Source organism: Pelodiscus sinensis, chromosome 28, assembly GCF_052426305.1.
Source record: "Pelodiscus sinensis isolate ZL-2025 chromosome 28, ASM5242630v1, whole genome shotgun sequence".
Classification (NCBI taxonomy): Eukaryota; Metazoa; Chordata; order Testudines; family Trionychidae; genus Pelodiscus; species Pelodiscus sinensis.
In genome coordinates this window covers 18303256-18326590 of record NC_143079.1, presented here as the reverse complement: position 1 = coordinate 18326590, position 23335 = coordinate 18303256, and the positions used below count along the sequence as shown (strand labels likewise).

General features: G+C 49.3%; 1 protein-coding gene and 1 non-coding gene across 2 annotated transcripts; one reads left to right on the top strand and one right to left on the bottom strand.

Moving 5' to 3' along the window:
* Positions 1-799: 799 nt before the first annotated feature.
* On the bottom strand, positions 800-17651 carry LOC142821544 (uncharacterized). Its single transcript, XM_089773771.1, has 8 exons — positions 17192-17651; positions 15230-15325; positions 14425-14655; positions 14093-14115; positions 13302-13417; positions 12695-12754; positions 11182-11295; positions 800-10899 (listed from the first exon to the last, which is right to left on the bottom strand). The coding sequence occupies exons 1-8, from the start codon at positions 17561-17563 to the stop codon at positions 9809-9811; spliced, it is 2103 nt and encodes a 700-aa protein (XP_089629897.1). The 5' UTR covers positions 17564-17651; the 3' UTR covers positions 800-9808.
* On the top strand, positions 2818-2891 carry TRNAT-AGU (transfer RNA threonine (anticodon AGU)). The gene has a single exon. It is a non-coding gene; the product is annotated as a tRNA-Thr (tRNA).
* Positions 17652-23335: the final 5684 nt, after the last annotated feature.

The window sequence follows — 23335 nt, the reverse complement described above, 5'->3', positions numbered from 1 at the left end:
AGAATAACTTAGAATGGCCCCGGGGAGGGGCTATTTCAAACTAGCAGCAGTGACGCACCTACACAGGCCTTTTTTTTAAAATAGCTAATTGGAATAGGCGTTATTCTTCGTAGAATGAGGTTTGCAGAAGTCGGAATAAGCCGTCTGTTACTTCAGAATTATTTCAAAATAACGGAATTGCTGTGTAGACTCTTGCAGTGTTGTTGTGGAATAACGGCCATTGTTCCAAAAGAACTTTTGTGTGTGGACAGAACCTGCACAGCCCAAGAAATGTGATTGGCAGCTCGTACCCACAATCTTTCTGTCAATTGAAGTGGAGGGCTCTGAAGACATGGACCCAAGGCAATCACCTTGATTGCCTTCTACTAAGGCCAGGCCGGAGGGAAAACAATCACTCCTTCGAGCCAGAGTTGAACCAGCAACTTAAGGATCACTTACGAAGCACACGCTATAGTCCTCCGCTCTGCCAGCTGAGCTATCGAAGGGAGCCTAACCAAGGATGGCTGGTCCAGGTTGTCCCTTCTATAAGTCTCGGAGCACGCGCTCCCCAAGTATACGGCATTGCTGATGAGGGGCAGAGGAGCCAGGTGCTGTCACAGGTGTTGTACCAATAAAATCAAGCAGGATCTTATGAAGGGGATAGGCAAAAAGCCACATTTATTGTAGAGATAATAATAAAGAATAAAGATAGAAGCAAACAATGTTGTTTAGCTACTTATTCCTATCACTACTTAACACTTATACACTTTTATATATATATATATATATATATATATATATATATATATATATATATATATATATATATATATATATATAAAAACATTCATTCAATCATTCATCCATTCAGTCAGGTTCTGTGTAGTTGTTATAGTTACTAGCCTGAAAGTTGCTTGTACTGGTATTCTGTACACAAGTGATGGTAGTGGGGAGCAAAGTCCTGATCAGATGCGCATCTGAAGGTCCTGGTGGGCTGGCAGCAGAATGTTGGACTCTGACTCCATAGTCTTTTAGTCCAGTTCTTACAGGAATTTCTTCCTATGCCAGTCTATGGGAATCGCTGCATCATGCTGATGTCCAGGGTGGCTGCCAGGTGCTCGTCAATGATCTCATAGGGTGGGCCTCCAGTACTTGGTTTTCTCCACTTGACACCTTTTGGTTGCACTGGCACCTGATGCCTTCTTCAGCCCTTTGTTGCTGCATTCTCAGGCTGGCACCTCTCAAACCATTCATTCATCGTCCAAGCACTCTCTCTCTCTTACATACATTCCCTAAATAATGTTTCCCATACAGTATTTTGTATAATAATAACTTTACATGTACAAGAGTTGTAGTTAGAAAAAGTCACAAGTTTCTGGGTGGCATTTCTTAAAACAGTCTCTTTCTGAGTGCTGAGTTACTGTTACAGTTACAATGTTTCACTTTGCGATTAGGGTTAATTGCTTCACAATGCTTTGAAGAGAATGGGTGTCAATTGTGTAACAATAAGTTTGAGCGTGCCCTGGGACACAGAGAGGGGAGCTGTTTCTGGCTACATAGTATTATATTTTTAACAGTTTTAAGTTACATGACCTAATATTACATTCCTAACAAATTATATTCTAGAGGGGCAATAATTATAAATCTAAACATTTAACAATCTTAACAAATAATAATAATATATCTAAACACTTTGGCTGTGTCTACACTGGGCCACTTATTCTGGAAAATCAGCCGCTTTTCCGGAATAAGCTGCGAGCTGTCTACACTGGCCCTTGAATTTCCGGAAAAGCAACGATGCTCTACTGTACAAAATCAGCCGCTATTCCGGAAAAACTATTCTGCTCCTGCTCGGGCATAAGTCTTTATTCCGGAACACTGTTCTGGAAAAGGGCCAGTGTAGACAGCCCAGTAGTCTTTTCCGGAAAAAAGCCCCGATCGTGAAAATGGCGCTCGGGGCTCTTTTCCGGAAAAGCGCGTCTACATTGGCCGCAGATGCTTTGCCGGAAAAAGGGCTTTTCCGGAAAAGCAGCCTGCCAATGTAGACGCTTCTTTAAAACGGAATAGTATTCCGTTTTAAGCAGTTCCGGAAATTCATGCCAGTGTAGACACAGCCTTTAAGTTGTGGGGAACAAATTATGGGGAGTCACTTCCACTTGAGGGAATCATTTTTAATACATTTATATGTTATCCCTACACAGGTACTTCACATGCAGACGGACCCCTTGAGTGAAACCTGAGCTAGATCAATCCATGTCACAGCAAAAGGAAGAAAGTTGAGTTCTTCTCATGTGTCTTCTTTGTTCCAGAGTCTCTAGGGGTGCGGTCGGGGCAGGACCACACAAAAAAAACCACACTTGAATGAACCTTGGTCCAGAAACACACAGAAACACCCCTGAGGGTTTCCTTGCCTTTACTTAAATGTTGACAAAAATTTTGTTGCTAACTCCTTGGCCAATTCTGATTGCTGTGGGGTTAAGAAATTTTCTCTTGTTAATTCTGTGCCCTCAGGAAGGGAGCAAATTGAAGAAGACCAGGTCCCCTCCTTGGGGCTCTAACCCAAACCCTAGGACCAAGGGATTTATAAGCCAGCTGATTAATGTTTGTTGCACTTCTCCCTCCCCACATCTGGGCCAAACCACAAAGGCCACTCTACAGCCCCAGCGGCTGGGGGAGATGAGCATGTTAGAGCCTCTGCCGAGTGAGCTGTAGCTTTCTGTGCCCAGGGAGCCAGACACCCCCAGGGCTGGAGGGAAATGGAGATTGGCTGTACTTCGGGAGTCAAAGATGTTGTCTGGGACCATGGAATAGAACAGTTTCACCAGCCTTCCTGAGGAGGGCACCATGGCTCAGTTGGCTAAAGCACCTGTCTAGTAAACAGGAGATCCTGGGTTCAACTCCCAGTGGTGCCTTTTGACACCCTTTAATCACATTTTCCTATGTGTTTCTGGGACACAGAAGAGGCCTCCCCTGGCCACCCATGGAGCTGCTGGTTCAGGAAAAGGCTGATTGGGGAGGAGTGTTGGGAAGACGGAAACCACAAGGGAGAAGCGCCTGCAGCCCACAGACCCTCACTCTCCATGGCCGCAGGAGCTGCAGAGGTTGCACCCTCAGGCTCTCTAGGTGCTGACTCCCCTCAGGGAATCACAAGGGCATGTGATGCTGTCTCTCCTGTCCCAGCAATTGCAGTCAGAGCCCTGCCTTGTCAGTGCCAGTCACAGCAGCCTCTGCACCCGCTCCAGGCTTGTGGTTTCCTTCTTCACAACACTCCTCCCCAATCAGCCTTTTCCTGAACCAGCAGCTCCATGGGTGGCCAGGGGAGGCCTCTTCTGTGTCCCAGGAGGACCTAGGAAAATGTGAGCTGTCACCTGGGATACGTTCCTGGCTTTAGGCAACGTGTCCTGTCTAGGGCTTCATCAGCCTGGGAGCAAAGGGCAGGCAGCATCCCCCATGATGCAGAGGGGCAGGTCCACATCTCTTGCCCTGAGGGTGCAGCCAGGGGAGAAGTGCTGGGGAGCATCTATGCTGGCATCACACGCCTTCTCCGAGAATGGACCCATGTCCTGAAAAGGAGAGAAAGTGACCTGGGATGACTAGTGTAGCTGAGCCAACACTGCAGGTTTGTGTCTGTTGAGTGGCTAGGATTGAGCACTTCCACTGCTGCGGCCGGGGTTGGGCTCCCAGTCAGGGGAAATAGCCTCCTCTATATTCATGAATTCTGCCAAGTCTTTGCTCTTTCAGCATGGGAAGGGGCAATAGGTTGAGGGAAGGGAGGGGCTGGGGTGCCAGAGGCAGGCTCTGGCTGGGAGACTCACCTGGCTGAGCCCTGGCCAACACCCCAGCACATTTCCCAGGCAACTCCTTTCCTGCACAGGCTGCAGGTGTCAGGTGCCTGGGGAAATAAGAGCCTGAGTGGAGGAGGGGGGAGGGCTTCATGCAGGCAGCTGCCATTGGCATTGGAAACAGCCCAGAAAAGTACGAGAAAAATGATGAAAGTTTGAATCAGCTGCCATAGTTAGTATAAACAATTAGTAACACACATACTAAATGAAAGCGAATATGCTACAACAAGTCACAGCTGGAGAGATCTTTGAAAACATCCACTCCATGTGCAGCCACAAATGTGATGTTAGAAATTATTTTAAAAGGCCTTGACAAGAAGACAGTGACTATCATATTACATCTCTATAAATCCACGCGGTGCCCACAACTTGAGCACTGACTGGAAATGTGGTTGCCTTATCCCCTGCCCCCCAAAAAACCAGACCTTGGCATTGGAAACTTCAGAAAAGCTCAAGAAAAATGATGAAAGGTTTGGATCAGCTGCCACATGAGGAGAGACTGGGACTTTTCACCTTAGAAAAGTGGAGACAAGGGGAGATAAGATAGAGGTCTATATATCATGGCAGTTGTTGAGACTGTAAATAAGGAAAGGTATTTTTCTTGTTCCTATAATAGAAGAATTAAGGGTGCGCCATGATATTAGCAGGTTGAAAACAAACAAAAGGAAGAATTTCTTCACACAAGCGCAGTCAACCTCTGGAACTCCTTGCCAGCGGAGGTTGTGAAGACCAGGACTATAAGGGCATGTCTATACTTGGAAACTATTTTGAAATTGCTTAAATCAACTTAATAACTTACAGTCTAAGAAAACAGAAATAGCGTGTCCTCCATATGGGAAAGCCTAAGCATTAGTCCGAGGCAGGCTCTGTTACTGTTCCTTTCTGGGGGCATGGAATTAAAAACAGAGTTGCAAGGCTGGGAGCAGCTGAAGCCAAGAGCTCTGTTCTCCTGTGTCAACAACCTCTGAGGTGTCATGAAATCCCCTTTCTAGTTTCTATCCCTGAAATATGATCATCTTTATGATGTAATTCCAGGCCTCTTGGTTCAGCTTTGAACTCTGACTGCAGATGTTTGCTGACCAGAGATGGAGAGATGCCAAAACAGACTATGCCATATTGGCAAAGGTTTCTACCAAAGCCCAGGATTGAACCAGGAACCATTAGATCTTCAATCTAATGCTCTCCCAACTGAACTACTTTGGCAACTGCCTCAACAGCTCTGAGCAAATATCCAAAATAGCAGCAAAACTTGAGGAAAAAAACCCAGCTGGGTCACCTCATTCCCCCCCCCCCCCCCCCGAAATTTCTTCATGCCTACTCCGGGGGGCATCCCTCCCCCCCAGTTTGGGAACCCATGCCTTGCAGTGAACGCTGGGGGAGCTGGGATTCCACCCCAGAGGATGGGATAAGTGAAAATTCCCACTGCACGTGCCAGGGATGGTGGCGAGAGCAGAAAATGAGCAACAAACACCCTCCACTGAGCTGGAATCACAGCTCCCCCAGCATTCACTGGAAGGGACCAGAACAGAAGGGAGTAGAAACCATTACTCCAAGGGAGGTTTGAACTCACAACCTCAGCATATCTCCCACAAGTACTGCCTTATAAGTACTGTGCACAGGCCTTTTGCAGCACTGGAGCAGCTACTATAGGTGTAGGAGCTTTGTACTTGCAGGATCTCTGGGTGCTGACTCCCCACCCCCCACCCGAGGGAATCACAAAGGCATGTGTTGCTGGCTTTTCTGACCCAGCAATTGCAGCAAGAGCCCTGCCTTGCCAGTACCAGTCACAGTAGCCTCTGTACCCACTCCAGGCTTGTGGTTTCCTTCTTCCCAATGTTCCTCCCCAATCAGCCTTTTCCTGAACCAGCAGTTCCATGGATGGCCAGGGGAGGACTCCTCTGTGTCCCAGGAAGACATAAGAAAATGTGAGCAAAGACTACACCAAGGTACCACTGGGAGTTGAACCAAAGATCTCCTGTTTACTAGACAAGCACTTTAGCCAGGTAAGCCATGGTGCCCTTCTCAGGAAGTCCAGTGAAACTGTTCTATTCTATGGTCCCAGACAACACCTTTGACTCCCAAAGTGCAGCCAATCCCCATTTCCCTCCAGCCCTGGCAGTGTCTGGCTCTCTGGGCACAGAAAGCTACAGCTCAGTGGGCAGAGGCTCTAACATACCCATCTCCCCCAGCCGCTGGGACTGTAGAGTTGGCCTTGAGATTGTGTTGCTGGGAGGAGGAAAAAGTGAAGCAAACATTGATCCTCTCGATTATAAACCCCTGGGTCTCAGGGTTTGGGTTGGAGTCCCTGGGACTGAAAACCACCCCTGAGATCTTATCTGCCCAGAGCAAGGGCAGCAACTGTGAGTGGGGTATGGAGAAAGTTTGGGCACGTGAGTGGGACACTTACATGGCTGGACTAACATTGCTGGCAAAGGACACTGCTCAATCCTCTTGAGCAGGGACTTACTTGTGGGTTGGTTCTGAACCCTGCTTGTGCCCAGGCCTGACATAACCTGCCCCACAGAATTCACACAGCAAATGTGGCTCTCCGAGCACAGGGGAAGTTTGGGGGCTTGTTGCCGGGTGAAGCATCAAACCAGACCCCTCCTGTGGGGCCTGTGAGTGTTGCAGAATCTGGGCCCCTGCACCTGGACAACAGCAAACAAAATGTCTCAGGGCCCCAGAGACCCACCTGGACTGCCTGGGCTTGGGCCATGAAGCAGGAAGTGGCTGAGGCTGCGACCAGCCAGGGAGCTCCCTGACCCCTGCGATTGACGGCATTAGGGTTGCCAGATGGTTCCACAGAAATACTGAACTCACTTGACACTACCTCACAATCTACATTACAGCTTATTTAGAAAATACCCGACATTTCTATTTCCGCATTTACATTTTCTCAGCTTGTTTCCCGAACAGAAAGCTCAAATACTGGACAGTCCGGTTCAGAACTGGACACCTGGCAACCTTAGCCGGCATTGATACAAAGTGTAAGGCTGTGAAAAGAGGCCTCCTGTTGCCTCTCCCGGCCTGAGGCAACAGGGCTTCTTCCTCCCCTCTGAGGAGGGAGCAACAGAGGCCAGGCTGAAGGTTTTGTGCTGGGGCTGGAGGCTTAAGCCTGAGCTGTCGGCCTCAGTGGGACTTGCTGCTTCTCCCCACTCCTGCCTTGCTGCCTTCTTTGGCCAGCAGCGCACAGGGGGCAGCCGGGAGAGCCGGCCGCCATGGGCAGAGGAGGCAAAGGTACAAGCTTCTCGGGAGCAACAGGCCTGAGGCCTCTAGCTTTCCCAGGCTCATGCCAAGGGGCTTTCTGAGGTGCTGGAAGGAGAGGGATGCCAGGCCCAGGCCAGTGTGAGAAGAGGCAGTGCCTGCCAGAGCTGAAAGGTTTGCTGCAGAACGTGAGACATGGCGTTTCTGCCTGGTTTCACTCAGGGGACCTTCCCTTGTTGCTACGGACTCTTCTCCTGTTACTTGAGAGACTGAAATGGGGCCATTCTTGTGGTAAAAGAGGCCAGTGGGCCTAGGCTTCCCCACACAGACCAGAGCACCCCATCGGGGACACGACAGAGCCCTGAATCAAGCATTTGAGAACGTGCTGATCCTCTATCCTGTGACAGGGTATTGCGGGAGGGACCCTGCACAGAGTGGCTTGCTCAGTAGGTAGAGTATGTGACTCTTAATTTCAGAGTCATAGGTTCAAGCTGGCAGCAGGAGGAGGCATGTGCCTTGCCCGGCCACCGCTGCTGGTGCTCAGCCTGGTGCCGCCAGGAGCAGGCCGAGCCTGGCCATGCAGAGCCCAGCAGCCGTGGGGGGAAGAGTGCTGCTGGCCAGCGCTGAGGGGGTTAACGCGGACCCTGCCTCAGATGACCGCAGCAGGGTGGCTAGTGAGAGCTGCTGCAGCTCATGATACGGGCATGTGGTGCCTGATGGCAGTTATCAGCTGTAAAGGGCACGCAGCGCCCCTTATATCAGGTACCCCGGGCAGCTGCCCGGCTAGCCCATGCCTTAATCCGGCCCTGGGTTTCCTGCATAGAATGGGCCAAGCCCCAGCTTCCAAGAGAGGGGTTCACAGCTGGGGATCTCCGGCAGCAGCCATGGGATGGTGGGAGCCAGTTCCTGCAGAACAAAGGACACCAGGGCTATGTGTACACTCACGGCTTCTTGAGCAAGTACAGCCATTCTTGGGAAAGAATCCGCAAAGTGTCCACACTGCCCGCTTGCTCTTGCTTAAGGAAATTTACAGTATGTCGTGGTAAGAGAGGGCTTCTTCTGCAATGCTCCTTAACAGGTGTAAGCCCTCTTGTGCATGAGCTCTTACGCAAGAGGGCAGTGTGGACGCTTGGCAGGGATTTGTGCAAGAAAGCCCTATGGCTAAAATGGCCATCAGAGCTTTCTTGCGCACGAGAGCGCCTATACTGCCATGGGCGCTCTTGCACAAAAGCACAGCATGCACATGGCAGTGTGGACATTTTCTTGCGCAAGACTTCTTGCACAAGTACCCTTGCGCAAGATGTTATTGCGCAAGAAGCCACAAGTGTAGACATAGCTCAGGAGTGGGAGAAACTAACCATCTGCTTTATTTGCAAAGGAGAAACAAATACAAACTCTTGTGCCCATCCCCACCCTGCTCAACCTGGCACTTGCACCTCCAGCCAGGTCCGGATTAACGCATGGGCACCAACCTATAGAGGCACCTGATTGAAGGGGTAAGGGACGCCGCATCAGGTGCCCCCCATAGGTTGCCACCCTGGGGAGGAAGCGTGCATGCAGCATGCACCTGCTGCTCAGGGTGCAAGAATGGCTCAGGTCAGCCCTGCCCCCAGCCCAACTCTCCCAGGCACCCCCAGAGAGCAGCACTCACACATGGGGGGCTGGAAAGTGGAGAGACTCCCTGAGACACCAACTCAAAAGAAATGGCTCTGGGTATGCCTGCACTGAGATAGCAGCCCGGTGGCCAGGCTGTAGCTGGCCCAGCTCAGCTGTATCTGGCCTGGAGGGCTTTGGTTAGGAGATTAGAAACCTGCAGACAGGGGCATCTCTGGGGGATAGGAGGGGATGTCACAGTGTCAGGGCAGCTGTCATGCCTCCCCCCAATCTTCCTTTGCTCCAGCCCCACTGCTGAGAGATACTGACCACTGTCATTGCTTAAACTGCACACAGAGCTTATGGCAAAGGCTAGCATATGGTTAAAATACAATGAACATTCTGCTAAGTTATCAGAGGGGTAGCTGTGTTAGTCTGAATCTGAAAAAGCGGCGAGGAGTCCTGTGGCACCTTATAGACTAACTGAAGCGTTGGAGCATAAGCTTTCGTGGACAAAGACCCACTTTGTCAGATGCATTTGTTACCTTTGAGTTTGTAATCTGCTTTGCTCAGCCTGTTCCCACTTATCACCACTTAAATCCTACAGCTTGTACTTAATAAAACCACTTTTACTTACTATCAAGCCTAGTGTAAACAATTACTACCTATGGGAGCAATCCGTGTGCACATTCCCCTTTCATTGCTAAATGGGGCTTACCCCATTCTTTGGGGTTTGATCCCATTTGGGGAGTGCTATCCCAGAAAGCTGGGCCCTAAACTGCTCTCTCCTCAGACCTGAAGAGGTTCAGCGTCTGTACTGCTGCTCAGAGACGGGGATGGGAATCTCAACTCGGGGCCTTGGCCAGGGGAGACTAAGGAGCTGCCCCAGCAGGACCGGGTGGTGAGAAGCCCCAGAGAGCAGAAAGGTGAGTGGCAGTGGACAGGTCAGTACCCCAGGAGGCCCTCCCCAAGGGGTCTTCTGGGACCAGAGCCACCCGGCCGGGCAGTTTAAAGGGAACTCAGGTTATACGTTTCTCCCCTCTGTGGGTCCTACAAAGACTAAGATGATTTCAGCTCTGACTGAAGCGTTCCCCACAGTAAAAATAACAATGGTTTTCTCCCCTCTGTGGACTGTCTAATCTTTAACAAAGTCTGACCTGTGTTTGAAGCCTTTTCTGCAATCAGAGCTTTTATAAGGCGACTCTTGTGTATGTATTCTGATGACTAGTAATGCATGAGCACTGACTGAAGCTTTTCCCGCAGTCAGAGCAACTTAAAACTTTCTTTCCTGTGTGGGTCCTCTTATGGTTTAAAAGGCTTGTGCGGTGACTGAAGCTTTTTCCGCAGTCAGAGCAATTGAAAGGTTTCTCTCCTGTGTGGATCCTCCTATGGGTAACAAGGTATGAGCCTCTAGTGAAGCTTTTCCCACAGTCAGAGCAATAGAAGGGTTTCTCTCCTGTGTGGATCCTCCTATGGGTAACAAGGTGTGAGCCTCTAGTGAAGCTTTTCCCACAGTCAGAGCAATAGAAGGGTTTCTCTCCTGTGTGGCTCATCCTATGACTAACAAGGTGTGAAATCTGAGTGAAGCTTTTCTCGCAGTCAGAGCAATTGAAAGGTTTCTCCCCTGTGTGGCTCCTCCTATGGGTAACAAGGTATGAGCTACTACTGAAGTTTTTCCCGCAGTCAGAGCAATTGAAGGGTTTCTCTCCTGTGTGGGTCCTCCTATGGGTAACAAGGTTTGACTTCTGACTGAAGCTTTTCCCACACGCAGAGCAATTGAAAGGCTTCTCTCCTGTGTGAGCCATCCTATGGATAACAAATTGTGAGTTTGTACTGAAATTTTTCCCACAGTCAGAGCAGTTATGGGGCGCGTCTCTTGTATATATTTTCTGATGGTTTGTAAAGTGTGAGTGCTCACTGAAGCTTTTCCCAGAGTCAGAGCACTTGAAGGGCTTCTCTCCCGTATGGACACTTTGATGTTCGGGAAGAATTTCACAGTCACTACACATGCAGGGTGACTGTTGATGGGGGATTTCCTGTTGAATGGTTTCTGTGTTTCTTTTCTCCCCTGTGCTCCTGCTACTGGAGTTAGCCTGTCCCTCTCCTAGATAGTTTCCCTGCTGCTTTTCTGGGCTATGCTGACTCTCACAGCTCTCTCCTTGCTCACGTATCTGGAAAACATATTCTTCAGATCGTCTCAATAATAGTCCACATGGAGACACTTGCTCCAGTCCTTCCTGCTGAAGACTCTTTTCATGGTTCTCAGTCAGTGTCCCATCACCTGTTGGAATAGAGGAATGATCCAGACAGGAGTTATTCTCCACGATGAACTGCAAGGAAACTCTAAAGGAGGACTAGAAAAGGGGATACGCGCTCAAATAATGGTCAAATTATCATGAGCTGAGTTCATTGTCCTCCTTCACAACCCTTCCACAGACAAGAGAACCTTGCCTTTCCTTGCCCACAAGCTGAACAGTCAATCACACTTCATGAAAACACACAAGTTACATCTGCTATAAGGAGACAGAAATTGGTTTCTGAGTCAGTTTAACTGATTGCTCACCTGTCTGGGTGTTGCTGATGATCTCCCCTTCCTCACAGCTCAGAGGATCTGGGACTCGCAACTCCTCCTCTCTCTCCACCCAGGAGATCACATCAGTTTCGGAGACTGGAAATCCTGTTTGAAGAGCAAAAAACCAAGTGCTGATCTTGTTCATTAAGGTCTTTCCCATTACTGCTTCCAGAGCTGGGATCTGAGTCACCCACCCACAGAGGCTCCTTTCCCCACCTTGCAGAGACTGGGCTCTGGCTGGTACAAGATCCCAGGACACACTCACCTGCAGTAAAAATACATCACTCCCCCACCTTGGGAATGGCCCAGCTCATTCCCCAGGGCAGCTAAGCACTCTGCTGCACTCTAGATATTCTATTAACAGTGCATGGGTGTTAGATCCCAAATCCATATTCATTTCTCTCCGTACCTGGCTTGAGTTACAAGATTACTGTGTCTGCAACAATGGAATCCAGTTCTCAGCACCCAGTGTTTCTGATAACAAGGCACATATTCATCTGCCTGAACATGGACATAGGTTAAATGCAGGCTGTTGTATTTAAAATCCTTAGTCTTTATTCACAGATTTGCAGCACAAACTTTGCTCTCATCTCACAGAGACGTTATAAACCCTTTCCACAACAGAGAATCAGTGACATTAAGCATCTGAATGGTGGTGTTATTATTAAATATGTGTGCTTATTATTAAACACTTGTGCTGAGTGTTTGCAGGATGAGATCTTAAGATTCATGGGATCAGAAGATATCCTCAGTTATGCAATCTGACCCCCTCAGTGGCACAAGCCCTTAGTCCGGTTACCCAGGCACAAAGCTCTGTTTCCCCACAGTGTATTTTCTAGAAAGTCCCCCAGTGATTTGAAGACATCAAGAGATGGGAGAATCCACCAGTTCTTTGTTCGTTTCAGCAGCTAATCCTCTTCCCTATCAAACATTTGTGCCTCTTTTCTTGTCTGAAATAGTCTGGCATCAGCTTTCAATTATTGGCTCTCACTGAGCCGTATCCATTCAAAGAGGTGGACCAAATTTTCATGGGGGGGGGGGAATAGAAAGTGGCTGAGAGCTGCTCTCTTCCATGACATAAATGCACGAAATGGAGGATCTGGGATGGGCACTGGGAGAAAGAGGATGCTTCTGGTAACGGTTTGGAATGCAGGACAGATAGAGGGGTCTAGGAGGGAGTTTGCATGATAGAGCCTTGCACCCTATTTATTGTTTGAAACCAACCCCAAATTGAAACTGACTGAGCAGTGAAATCTGAGCCTGAAGGTGCCGTCCGTTTTGTGCTTTAACTTCACCCCTTTAGCATCACAAACCTATAGACCAGTGTTTCTCCAAATGTCCACAGGTCCCCATGCAGCACCCCTGGGGCTCCTCACTGATCACTGGGTGATTTAGGGCTGTGTGCACCGTGGTTGCTGGGTTTGGTTGGTAACACCAATGACAATCACATGAAGATGTTTTCACAGGAATTCTCACATCACAAAACTTCCACCAGCAAACTCACCTTGTCTGAAAACTCCAACGCATTTTCCTCTTACTCTGCCCTCTGCACTGGAGAGAGCGTCTAGTGGGGGAAGGGATAAAAGAGGTGAGATTCCAGGCTCTCCTATTTATAACAATGTCCCACTCTGATCTCTGCGTTTCAATTCTATCAGAGACACACTCAGGTATTTAGTATGAAAGAGTCAAACTTTCATTTCCTCTCACTCGGGCACCTTCCAGCAATGGAGCCAACATCCCTGCAGCCTCACAACTATCCCAGAACAGACAAGCCATAAATGAGATTTACTCTTCCCTCCTCAGCCCCTTCCACTTGGTTTCTCATTCACTTACTGCCCCTTATCATAACCTGAGCTGTGGTGGCGGAACACGTGGCCATCACAGTAACTTTAGCCATTTTGATCTCTGAATGGGAGGTTCAGAGTTTGCAAACCCCTGGCTCTATCTGCAAGCAGTTGGGTCTGTTTGCTCAGTGCCTCTAAGGAGAGCAGCATGATGGGGCCGTCATTGTCTACATGGGAATTGAGGCAGGGGAAGGTTGGCTTCAGAGGCCAGATTCAATAGCCTCAGATACTTGAACCGCTTTCCCCTCATCCATCCCTTCCAGGTACCTTTGAACTCCCTCAGAGTCTCCGACAGAGCAATCGTTTTCTGGGAGAAACCTCTGACTTGTTCTTCTAGTTCAGGAGAAATCTCTTCCGGCAGCTGGAATTGCCCCATCTTACACCTGGACAGAAACAATTCCATATGATTGTATGTCGTTTACTGCTGATAAGTTCTGGCTAGTAAGTCTCAGCTCTAACAGGCCTGGAGTTAGAATTCCTCCAATTCTCGCAGCCTGAGAAAAGGGACAACACATCCCATGGCCATGCAACCTTCCCCTCAAAGATCCCATTTCAGTTCTTCACTTCTGGCCTGGGGAGACTGGCTGGGAGAGCAAAGGAGAATAGAGTCTCCATGGCCAACTCACTCCTTGGCCTCCAGATGCCGAGGGACAGGAGGTTCCCATGTGAAGGGCTGAAGGAATCTGTCCACTAGGGACTACACCGAGACACCAGCTCCCCTCAACCCAGCTCCTTCCACACAGGTCTCCAAACAGCCCTCGAGTGGGACAGACTCTTCATCCCTGCTGTCCTGGGCTGAATATGCTCAATGCCCAGGAGTGACAGTCCATGTTCCAACCCACGGAGGTGACAGCTCTAAGAAACACTTGAAGTCAGACTGTGCCCTGAATGGGGAATTCCAGAGTTTCAACTGCGAGGATGAGACCCTCAGAATTAAATGTATCAGAGATATTCATGTCTAACATCGGGCTGCAGAGCTCTGGGGAGATGTGGTGCTAACATCTGCTCCAAGCCTTTTCCCTGCTCTCTGCAGTGTGAGGGGAGTGAGAGCCACGTACCTACTCAGGGTGCTTCTGACGTCCTAGAAAAAAAGACACAGAAAAGAATCTCAGCCCCATTCGACACACACAGGGGACCTCTGAGAAGAGATTTTGCAGACCTGGGAAGAGAGGCCCTGCCCTTGCCCCAGGAACATGGATCCCCTGAGCGAATGGGGCTTTGCCATCTCTAATAGCTCTGTGCCTGTAACTCTACAAAGCACAAGAGTCACTCACATGGCAGCAATGCACAAGGTGTTACACTGAGATCTGACAACTGGGATCCAGCACTTGTGATTCAGGATCCCCCCTTCGCTGTGTGAGGAGCTGGGATGTTTGTCCCTCAGTCTCACCTGCAGAAATTCACTTGCTGGATTCTGACGTGTCCCCTCCAGCTCGCCGATCCCCTCACTGATACGGGAAATCTGCATGGAGAGGTTCCTGACAGTGTCAATCTGGAACCTCTCAATCGCCTCATCTAATTTCTCCAGCTGGGCTAGGAGTCGCTGCTTTTGTTCCTCCAGAAACTGCAGCAGCTGCTGAAACTCAGCCACAATCATCTGCCTCTCTGCTTGGGTCCATTTCTGTGTGAAAACAGGGAAAGGGCTGGTCAGGGGCATGGATGGAGCCCACAGCCCTTTCACGGGGAGGTGAGTGCGCAGTAGGGAGAATTTCTTGGAAAACCCTAAAATGTGCGACATTTGACTCTTTGTGATTACTAGGCAGATGAGTCTCTCCCAGCATCTCCTTTGCCCTGTGTCCCTCTGAAAGGGATGTTCCCATGTCTGTCATGGGCAGCATCTTGTGTTATTCATGGACTCTGGGAATTCATATCCAGAGCACCAGGAGGCACGACTCAGCACCAGCCTGACAGAGATACCCATGGAGGAAAAAGAAGCAAACATATAAATGCACCAAGTGAGCAGACAGTTCGTCAGGGACACATTGAGCTCACCTGGGGAGGATGTCTGGGAAAGCCACAAAGGATGGACATTAACTCATGCACTGACACGGATGCTCAAGGCCTTTCTACACATGGATCTCACCTAGCAATTCATGATCCAGGAGAAACACAAACAAGCCCAACCTCACCAAGGCCACAAAGGAGTCTGCCTCCTAACACAGCCCTATGGCTGGTCCATAGCCACAAGCACTTACCAGATACTCCTGGCTTTTCCCTTCTGCTGTTGTTTTCCTTCTCAGCAGCTTTTCTCTCCCCTTCCTCAGAGTCTTCAAATGAGTCTCCAAATTTTCCTGGAGAAATAGAAATAAGCACGAGGGCAAACCCCATTAGATGTTGGGAGCCTATTTGTATGCCTTTAAGAGAGTCCCAGTTTTGTGGAGCTCTGTCCCTGTCCAGTAGGGACTCAGCCCTGGACATGGCTTTGTCTATAGAAAAATACACAGGAGGAGACTGCGGATGCAGCAGGACACCTGCGAGGGTGGAGGACAGATCAGTGGTGGCACAAGTAACCGATTACAATTTTATCAGTGACAGTATTTTTTAACCTGCTGACAGGCAGGGTTGGTAGCGGAAATGGGCTCTCCTGGGGCCAGGGATCTCTTGCGAGGTCTGCCAGGGTGGCCACAAGAACTGCTGGCCAATGGGAACACCCAGCAGCTGCAGACTGACGTAAGCTGCCAGAGGCAAGTGGGCACTTCAGGGGCAGTGGGGAGTTTAACCGGTAATTGGCACCGATAAACATTAGCTCATCAGTTAACCAGTTTGAACACAGCATCCAGCCCAGCAACCTCATCTAGTGCCAGCTGCTGCATCAGAGTTTAACCCCTCACGGAGCAGCCCAGAGGTTCAGCATCCCAGTGGGAAACCTCTTCTCCCAGCTGAACCCAGAGCTTTATCAAGGCATCTTTCTCTCCTAACAGCCACACTTCATCACTGTTCAGTGATGCTGAGGGACAGGGAGCAGTGTAGTCTAACAACTGGACCAGGGTTCAGGACCAAACTCTATCCCTGACGTATTTGGTGACTATGAGCAACTTGCTGCCCCACCTTCCCTTTCCACAGTTTGTCTAACTGGACTGTGACCTGCTCAGAGCAGGGACTTTCCCGTGCTGGGTATTGTGCAGGGCCCAGATGTCATTGCGGATCTATAAGGCAAATGACAGATTATTATTCCTGTTCATCCAACCAGTAGCAGCTTGTAACCTCCTCTTCTCTAGTCCCAAGGCAGCTCACTGACAGAGTGGCCTGTAGCTCCGGCAATCTAAGCCTCTCTGATTATTAACACCTTCCCTTGTGCAAACACCCCTCCCGCCACCAGTGAGAGCGGGGTTTCAGGATTTACAGCCTCAGAGAAACATTTCCCACATCAGGTATTTGTGAAGACTTGACATAAGTTGCCACAAAGCCAGAACATTTACTTTTTACTGCACCTCTTGAATCATGAAGGCTTTACAGAACTGGTCACCAACCAGTAGGTCGGAATCTACAGGTAGTTCTTGGAGCCTCTGACAGGTGATCTTGACTGGTTTGGCTAAGAGGCTATCAAGTGCAGCACTTCAGCTGCCCCCTCTCCCTGCTGCTGCACATCTCCTGCCCTTTGCCTTGGAGCTGTTTCCTTCTCCCACTCTGCATTCTATCTCCACAAACAGAGGGAGTGTGTAGGCTGCTTTTGAGAGTGGTGCAGGGGTGAGCCTTCCTTAGCCCCACTGCACCACCACAGAGGAGCCACCTGTGGTAAGCAGTGTTCAGCTGGAGCCTGTATCCCTGTCCTAGTCATGTACCTCTTCCGCACCCCTAGTCCCTTCTCTAACTCTGAGCCCCCTGAACTCAAACTCCCTTACAGAGCCCGAACCCCCCCCTGCACTCCAACCCTCTGCCCCTGCCTGATGAAAGGGAGAAGAGATGGGGGAGGGAGAAGGGATGCAGTGAGCAGAGGCGGGGCCTCGGGAAAGGGTCACAAAGGAGGTGGGGCAAGGGTATTTGGGTTTGAGATAGATCCTGGATTGCACTTCAATTCAAAAAGTGCTACTTTAAAAGGCTGGAGACCACTGCTTTACACTGGTTGGTTCACATCTGTGGCTGGTAACAGTCAGTGAAATTAGCCTATAATTAAAACCCAATATTAGTTCCCATCACACTGGACAGTAACTCTGTACCTTGTACTCCTGAGCAGCTTCCTGTTTGGGCACCACCATGTGAGCCTGGGATCTGTCAGACACCACACAGGTGGGAGTTTGATTCTCTTCACAGAACATTTTCAGAGCCTCCTGGTGCTCCCCACACACCCCGTCCCATCTTGCTCTCTTTGCTGCCTGGAAACCCAGCGGCTTGGCTAGTTCCACCACGTTTGCCAGCTGCCGGTTGGGCCGGAGGGGTCCCTGCTGCTCAGTGTCTCTGCCCTGAGGGCTGAGGGGGGCCTGGCAGGAATTGTGCCCACACTGCAGAGTGACAGGGGCTGTGAAATCCTCCAGGCAGACGGGACGCGGCGCTTCCTCCCGGACACTTTCCACGGGGCTCTCTGCAGCCATGGCTGCCTCTGGGCTGGGGACCGGGGCCGTGTCACTGTCCTGAGCTCGGCAGGTCGGGGGGGGGGGGGGGCAGATCCGGGGGGGGGGAGCTTGAGGCACCAGCACTGAGGACAAAAACCCATCAAAATTAAAAACCGAAAAAGCCCCAAAAGCTTCGCTCCCCCCCCCCCCCGCCAGAACCGCCCCCCATCGCTGCGCCCCTCAGGACAGGGCAGCCCCCCCCGCACACTCTGCAGCCCCGTCCCAGCCCCGCTGAGCGCCCGGCACCACCCAGCTCCCCCCCGCCAGGCCGGCGCGAACATCAGGAGGCGCGCCCCGATACCCAGCACCGGACCCACCAGCTCCCCACGCCCCGCAGCGAGTAACGGCCCCAACGGCCCCTCACAACGGCTCGCGGCTCAGGGAGCGCGGCGCATGCGCAGTAACCGCGGCGCAGTCTGGTCCCTTTCCCTGCCCGCGCGCGGAGCGATGGGCGGGACCCGCCGAAAACCCGACCGCGGCGGAGTAGAACAGGGCGGCCCGTCAGACCGCGCATGCGCAGCAGCTCCGTGCTACTTCCGCTTCCCGGAAACCGGGCCGGCTCGCAGGTGGGGCGGGGCTTTTGCAGCGCGTGTAGCGACCCGGGGGATTCCCTCCCTACCGGGCTGGGAGCGGGGGGGTGTCCCGAGGTGGGCGGGGCCGGCGCGCGCTGCTGGGGTTGCAGGGTTCGCTCTGGGCCCCACGTGGCTGCGCGGGGGGGAGGCTGCGGCGAGTGCGCGCGCGGGGCGTTGGGATCGGCCCTTTGTTGCGGGGGCGGGGCCGAGAGATGCCCACGTGGGCCAGTCCCGGCTTCTGCCCAGCGCGTCTGGTGGGTCCCGGGCCGGCGCGCGGTGGGGGGCGGGGGATGCTCACCTGAGAGGCGGTGCCACTGCGGGCTCCTGCCCGGGCACTGCGCATGCGCAGCGGTTCTGGCGCCGCCCTGGCCCGTCTCTCTGCCCGCGCGCTGTGAGTGTCCCGAGGGGGACGCGCCTCCACGTGGACTTGGCGGGGGAGATGCAGGGGGCGGGGCTGAGGCGGCTTCACGTCGGGTCCGGGCAGACTCAGCAAAGCCCCGGCGGGGAGCGGGGTTAAAGCAGCTTCCCCAGGGGGTGAGTCAGAGAGTGGCCCCGGCTTCAACATTTATTTTAATCCCTTATTCACCTGGGAGGCGCGGGGCAGGCTCCCCCCCCCCCGCACTGCGCCCGGCCCACTGGAGCTGTGTGTTTGTGCTGCTGCATCTGAAAGGTGTTTACAATGTAACCAGGGAGCTAAAGACAGGACAGAGTCTCAGAACTTTTCTCTTGTCTTATTCCCGGGACTCACAGAATTGCTCTCCCGTCTCTGCAGCCCGTTTTCCTCTGTGCAAATGCAATGCCTTGTACTGTCACTACTCTGCAATGCAACTGAAAGTCCTGCTACTTTGAAACAAATGTAAGTAAAAATCAAAGTAATCTTCTGTAAAACTACTTCAGTGAAAGTACAAAAGTATCCTATCTTCATTGTACTGAAGTATGCAAAAGTAAACATTAGTTGTCCTATGGAACCCTATACTTAACCACCTGAGTTCTTGCAGTTCACCACTAACACACACATGCTATATAAACACTTATAATAATGTTATATGTACACCTATACTATACATTTTTCAGTGATGGAATTTAACGATACTCACTGCCTTCATTTATAAAGATGAAGAGGGACCAAATTAAATACGTCAGATTACAGAAATGTATTTATTTTGTCCACATTCATGGTGTGCATTTTTCCATTGTAATGATTAATTTCCAAAATGTTTGTTCAACCATAGGAGCATCTTTTTTCAAATTGACCAATCCTTGCTTGTCTATGAAAAAAATGAGTCCATCACACGGAAGAATCTCTCGCAGGCAGCTGATGGATACTGAGGTCTGTTGGCCCTGGTGCACAGCTCCCTAATTCTAGAAAAAGAGTGCAGCAGCTCCATGGTCTCTCCTGAAGACGCCAAATACCCATCAAGCTTCTTTGTAGTTTCATTTGTCTAAAATGACAGTCTTACCTTTTCTAATCCCAGTTTCATGCGTGTTCCAAGTGGTCCTAATATTTGGCATCAAGATGTCAGTTGCTATTAGCTCCAGGTCTTCAATTATTTCACCAAAACATTTCTGACTGGTGCACTGAAGTCCATCTACCAGTGGCCTCAAGAGGGCATCTTGTTCCTTTGCAGTTTTGAAACCATCAAGTATAATTTAAACTTAAAAAGCAACAAATGGTCTGGTAGCACTTTATAGACAACAAAACATATAGATGGGATTATGAGCTTTCGTGGGCACAGCCCATTACTTCAGATGACCAGAGTTGTGAGTTTAGGCTGTACAGACCTATTTATTTTGGCTCTGCACAGCCTAAATTCAAAACTCCAGTCATCTGAAGAAGTGGGCTGTGCTCACGAAACCTCGTGATACCACATATATGCTTTGTTAATCTATAAAGTGCTACCAGACTGTTAGTCTTTATTGCATAAAGTGAAAAAAACAAACTGCTACCCCCTGAAGTGGGTATAATTTACGCAGCATCCATTCTATTAGTGTGCTTATCTGTGCTTGGATAATATGTAGTGTTTTCACCAATGGGCCCATAACCATGGCATATTCTGCCAATAAAACCAGCTCTGCTAGATTCAGCCTATTGAACAGCCAATAGTAATGTTAATAAAAATACAGAATAACATAACATAAGAACGGCCGTACTGGGTCAGACCAAAGGTCCTTCTAGCCCAATATCCTGTCTACTGACAGTGGCCAGCACCAGGTGCCCCAGAGAGGGTGGACCGAAGACAATGATCAAGCCATTTGTCTCCTGCCATCTCTCTCCAGCCTCTGACAAACAGAGGCCAAGGACACCATTTTATCCCCTGGCTAATAGCCTTTTATGGACCTAACCTCCATGAAATTATCTAGCTTCTCTTTAAACTCTATTATAGTCCTAGCCTTCACAGCCTCCTCTGGCAAGGCGTTCCACAGGTTGACTACATGCTGTGTGAAGAAGAACTTTCTTTTATTAGTTTTAAACCTGCTACCCATTAATTTCATTTGGTGTCCTCTTGTTCTTCTAATTAGGGAACTAATAAATAACTTTTCTTTATTGGCCCTCTCCACACCACTCATGATTTTATAGACCTTTATCATATCCCCCTCAGTCTCCTCTTTTCTAAACTGAAAAGTCCCAGTCGCTTTAACCTCTCCTCATATGGGACCCGTTCCAAACCCCTAATAATTTTAGTTGTCCTTTTCTGAACCCTTTCCAAGGCCAAAATATCTTTTTTGAGGTGAGGAGACCACATCTGTACACAGTATTCAAGATGTGGGCGTACCATAGTTTTATACAGGGGGGCTGTGTCTACACTGGGCCACTTATTCCGGAAAATCAGCTGCTTTTCCGGAATAAGCTGCGAGCTGTCTACACTGGCCCTTGAATTTCTGGAAAAGCAATGATGCTCTACTGTACAAAATCAGCCGCTATTCCAGAAAAACTATTCTGCTCCCGCTCGGGCATAAGTCCTTATTCTGGAACACTGTTCCGGAAAAGGGCCAGTGTAGACAGCCCAGTAGTCTTTTCCGGAAAAGCGCTTCTACATTGGCCACAGACGCTTTTCCGGAAAAAGGGCTTTTCCGGAAAAGCAGCCTGCCAATGTAGACGCTCCTTTCCGGAAAAACTGAAAACAGAATAGTATTCCGTTTTAAGCAATTGCGGAAATTCATGCCAGTGTAGACACAGCCGGGCAGTAAGATATTCTGGGTCTTATTTTCTATCCCTTTCCTAATAATTCCTAGCATCCTATTTGCCTTTTTGACCGCCACTGCACACTGCGTGGAAGTTTTCAGAGAACTGTCCACAATAACTCCAAGATCCCTTTCCTGATTTGTCGTAGCCAAATTAGCCCCCATCATACTGTATGTATAGTTGGGGTTATTTTTCCCAGTGTGCATTACTTTACACTTATCCATATTAAATTTCATTTGCCATTTTGCTGCCCAATCACTCAGTTTGGTGAGATCTTCTTGGAGTCCCTCACAGTCTGTTTCTGTCTTGACTATCCTAAACAGTTTGGTATCATCCACAAACTTTACTACCTCACTGCTTACCCCTTTCTCCAGATCATTTATGAATAAGTTGAAAAGGATTGGTCTGAGGACTCACCCTTGGGGGACACCACTAGTTACCCCTCTCCAATCTGAAAATTTACCATTTATTCCTACCCTTTGTTTCCTGTCTTTTAACCAGTTCTCAGTCCAAGAAAGGACCTTCCCTCTTGTCCCATGGCCATGTAATTTACACAAGAGCCTTTGGTGAGGGACCTTGTCAAAGGCTTTCTGAAAATCCAAGTATACTATATCTACTGGATCCCCCTTATCCGCATGCTTGTTAACCCCTTCAAAGAACTCTAATAGATTAGTAAGACAGGATTTCCCTTTACAGAAACCATGTTGACTTTTGTCCAACAAATTATGTTCTTCTACATGCTTCACAATTTTATTCTTTACTATTGTTTCAACTAATTTGCCCCTTACTGAAGTTAGACTTACTGGTCTGTAATTGCCAGGATCACATCTAGAGCCCTTTTTAAATATTGGTGTCATGTTGGCTACCTTCCAGTCATTAGGTACGGAAGCCGATTTAAAGGATAGGTTACAAACCACAGATAATAGCTCAGCAATTTCCCATTTGAGTTCTTTTAGAACCCTTGGATGAATGCCATCCGGTCCCGGAGATTTGTTAACATTAAGTTTTTCTATTTGTTCCAAAACCTCCTCTAATGTCACTTCAATCTAGGACAGTTCCTCAGAATCATCACCCACAAAGGACGGTGCAGATTCGGGAATCTCCCCAACGTCCTCAGCTGTGAAGACTGAAGCAAAGAAATAATTTAGTTTCTCCGCAATGGCTTTATCGTCTTTGATTGCTCCTTTTATAGCTCTATCATCTACAGGGACCCACAGGTTTTTTAGCAGGCTTCCTGCTTCTAATGTACTTAAAAAACATTTTGTTATTTCTTTTTGAGTTTTTGGCTAGCTGTTCCTCAAAATCTTTTTTTGCTTTTCTTATTACATTTTTACCCTTGATTTGACAGTGTTTATGTTCATTTCTATTTATCTCACTAGGATTGGACTTCCACTTCTTAAAAAATACCTTTTTGTCCCTCACTGCTTCTTTTACATGGTGGTTAAGCCACGGTGACACTGTTTTAGGTCTCTTGCTATGTTTTTTAATTTGGGGTATACATTTAAGTTGGGCCTCTATTATGGTGTCTTTAAAAAGTTTCCATGCAGCTTTCAGGGATTTGGCTCTAGTCACTGTGCCTTTTAATTTCTGTTTAACTAACCTCCTCATTTTTGTGTAATTCCCCTTTTTGAAATTAAATGCCAGGGTGCTGGACTGCTGAGGCATTCTTCCCACCACAGGAATGTTGAATGTTATTATATTATGGTCACTATTCCCAAGCAGTCCTGTAACGGTTATTTCCTGGATCTGATCCTGCGCTCCGCTCAGGACTAAATCGAGAATTGCCTCTCCCCTTGTGGGTTCCTGTACCAGCTGCTCCAAGAAGCAGTCATTTAAGCCATTGAGAAATTTTATCTCTGGTTCTCTTTCTGAGGTGACATGTATCCAGTCAATATGGGGGTAATTTAAATCCCCCATTATTATAGAGTTCTCTATTTTGGTAGCCTCTCTAATCTCCCTCAGCATTTCCATGTCCATATCGCTGTCCTGGTCAGG

What these genes read in the sequence shown, in the direction of transcription:
- LOC142821544 (XM_089773771.1), bottom strand. Translation starts at nt 17,563, where the DNA reads ATGGCTGCAGAGAGCCCCGTGGAAAGTGTCCGGGAGGAAGCGCCGCGT. An exon ending in CAGCAAGTGAATTTCTGCAG is followed by an intron (nt 14,116 to 14,424) that starts GTGAGACTGAGG and finishes CTTTTTTTCTAG; the next exon opens with GACGTCAGAAGCACCCTGAG. An exon ending in GTCAGAAGCACCCTGAGTAG is followed by an intron (nt 13,418 to 14,092) that starts GTACGTGGCTCT and finishes GTTTCTGTCCAG; the next exon opens with GTGTAAGATGGGGCAATTCC.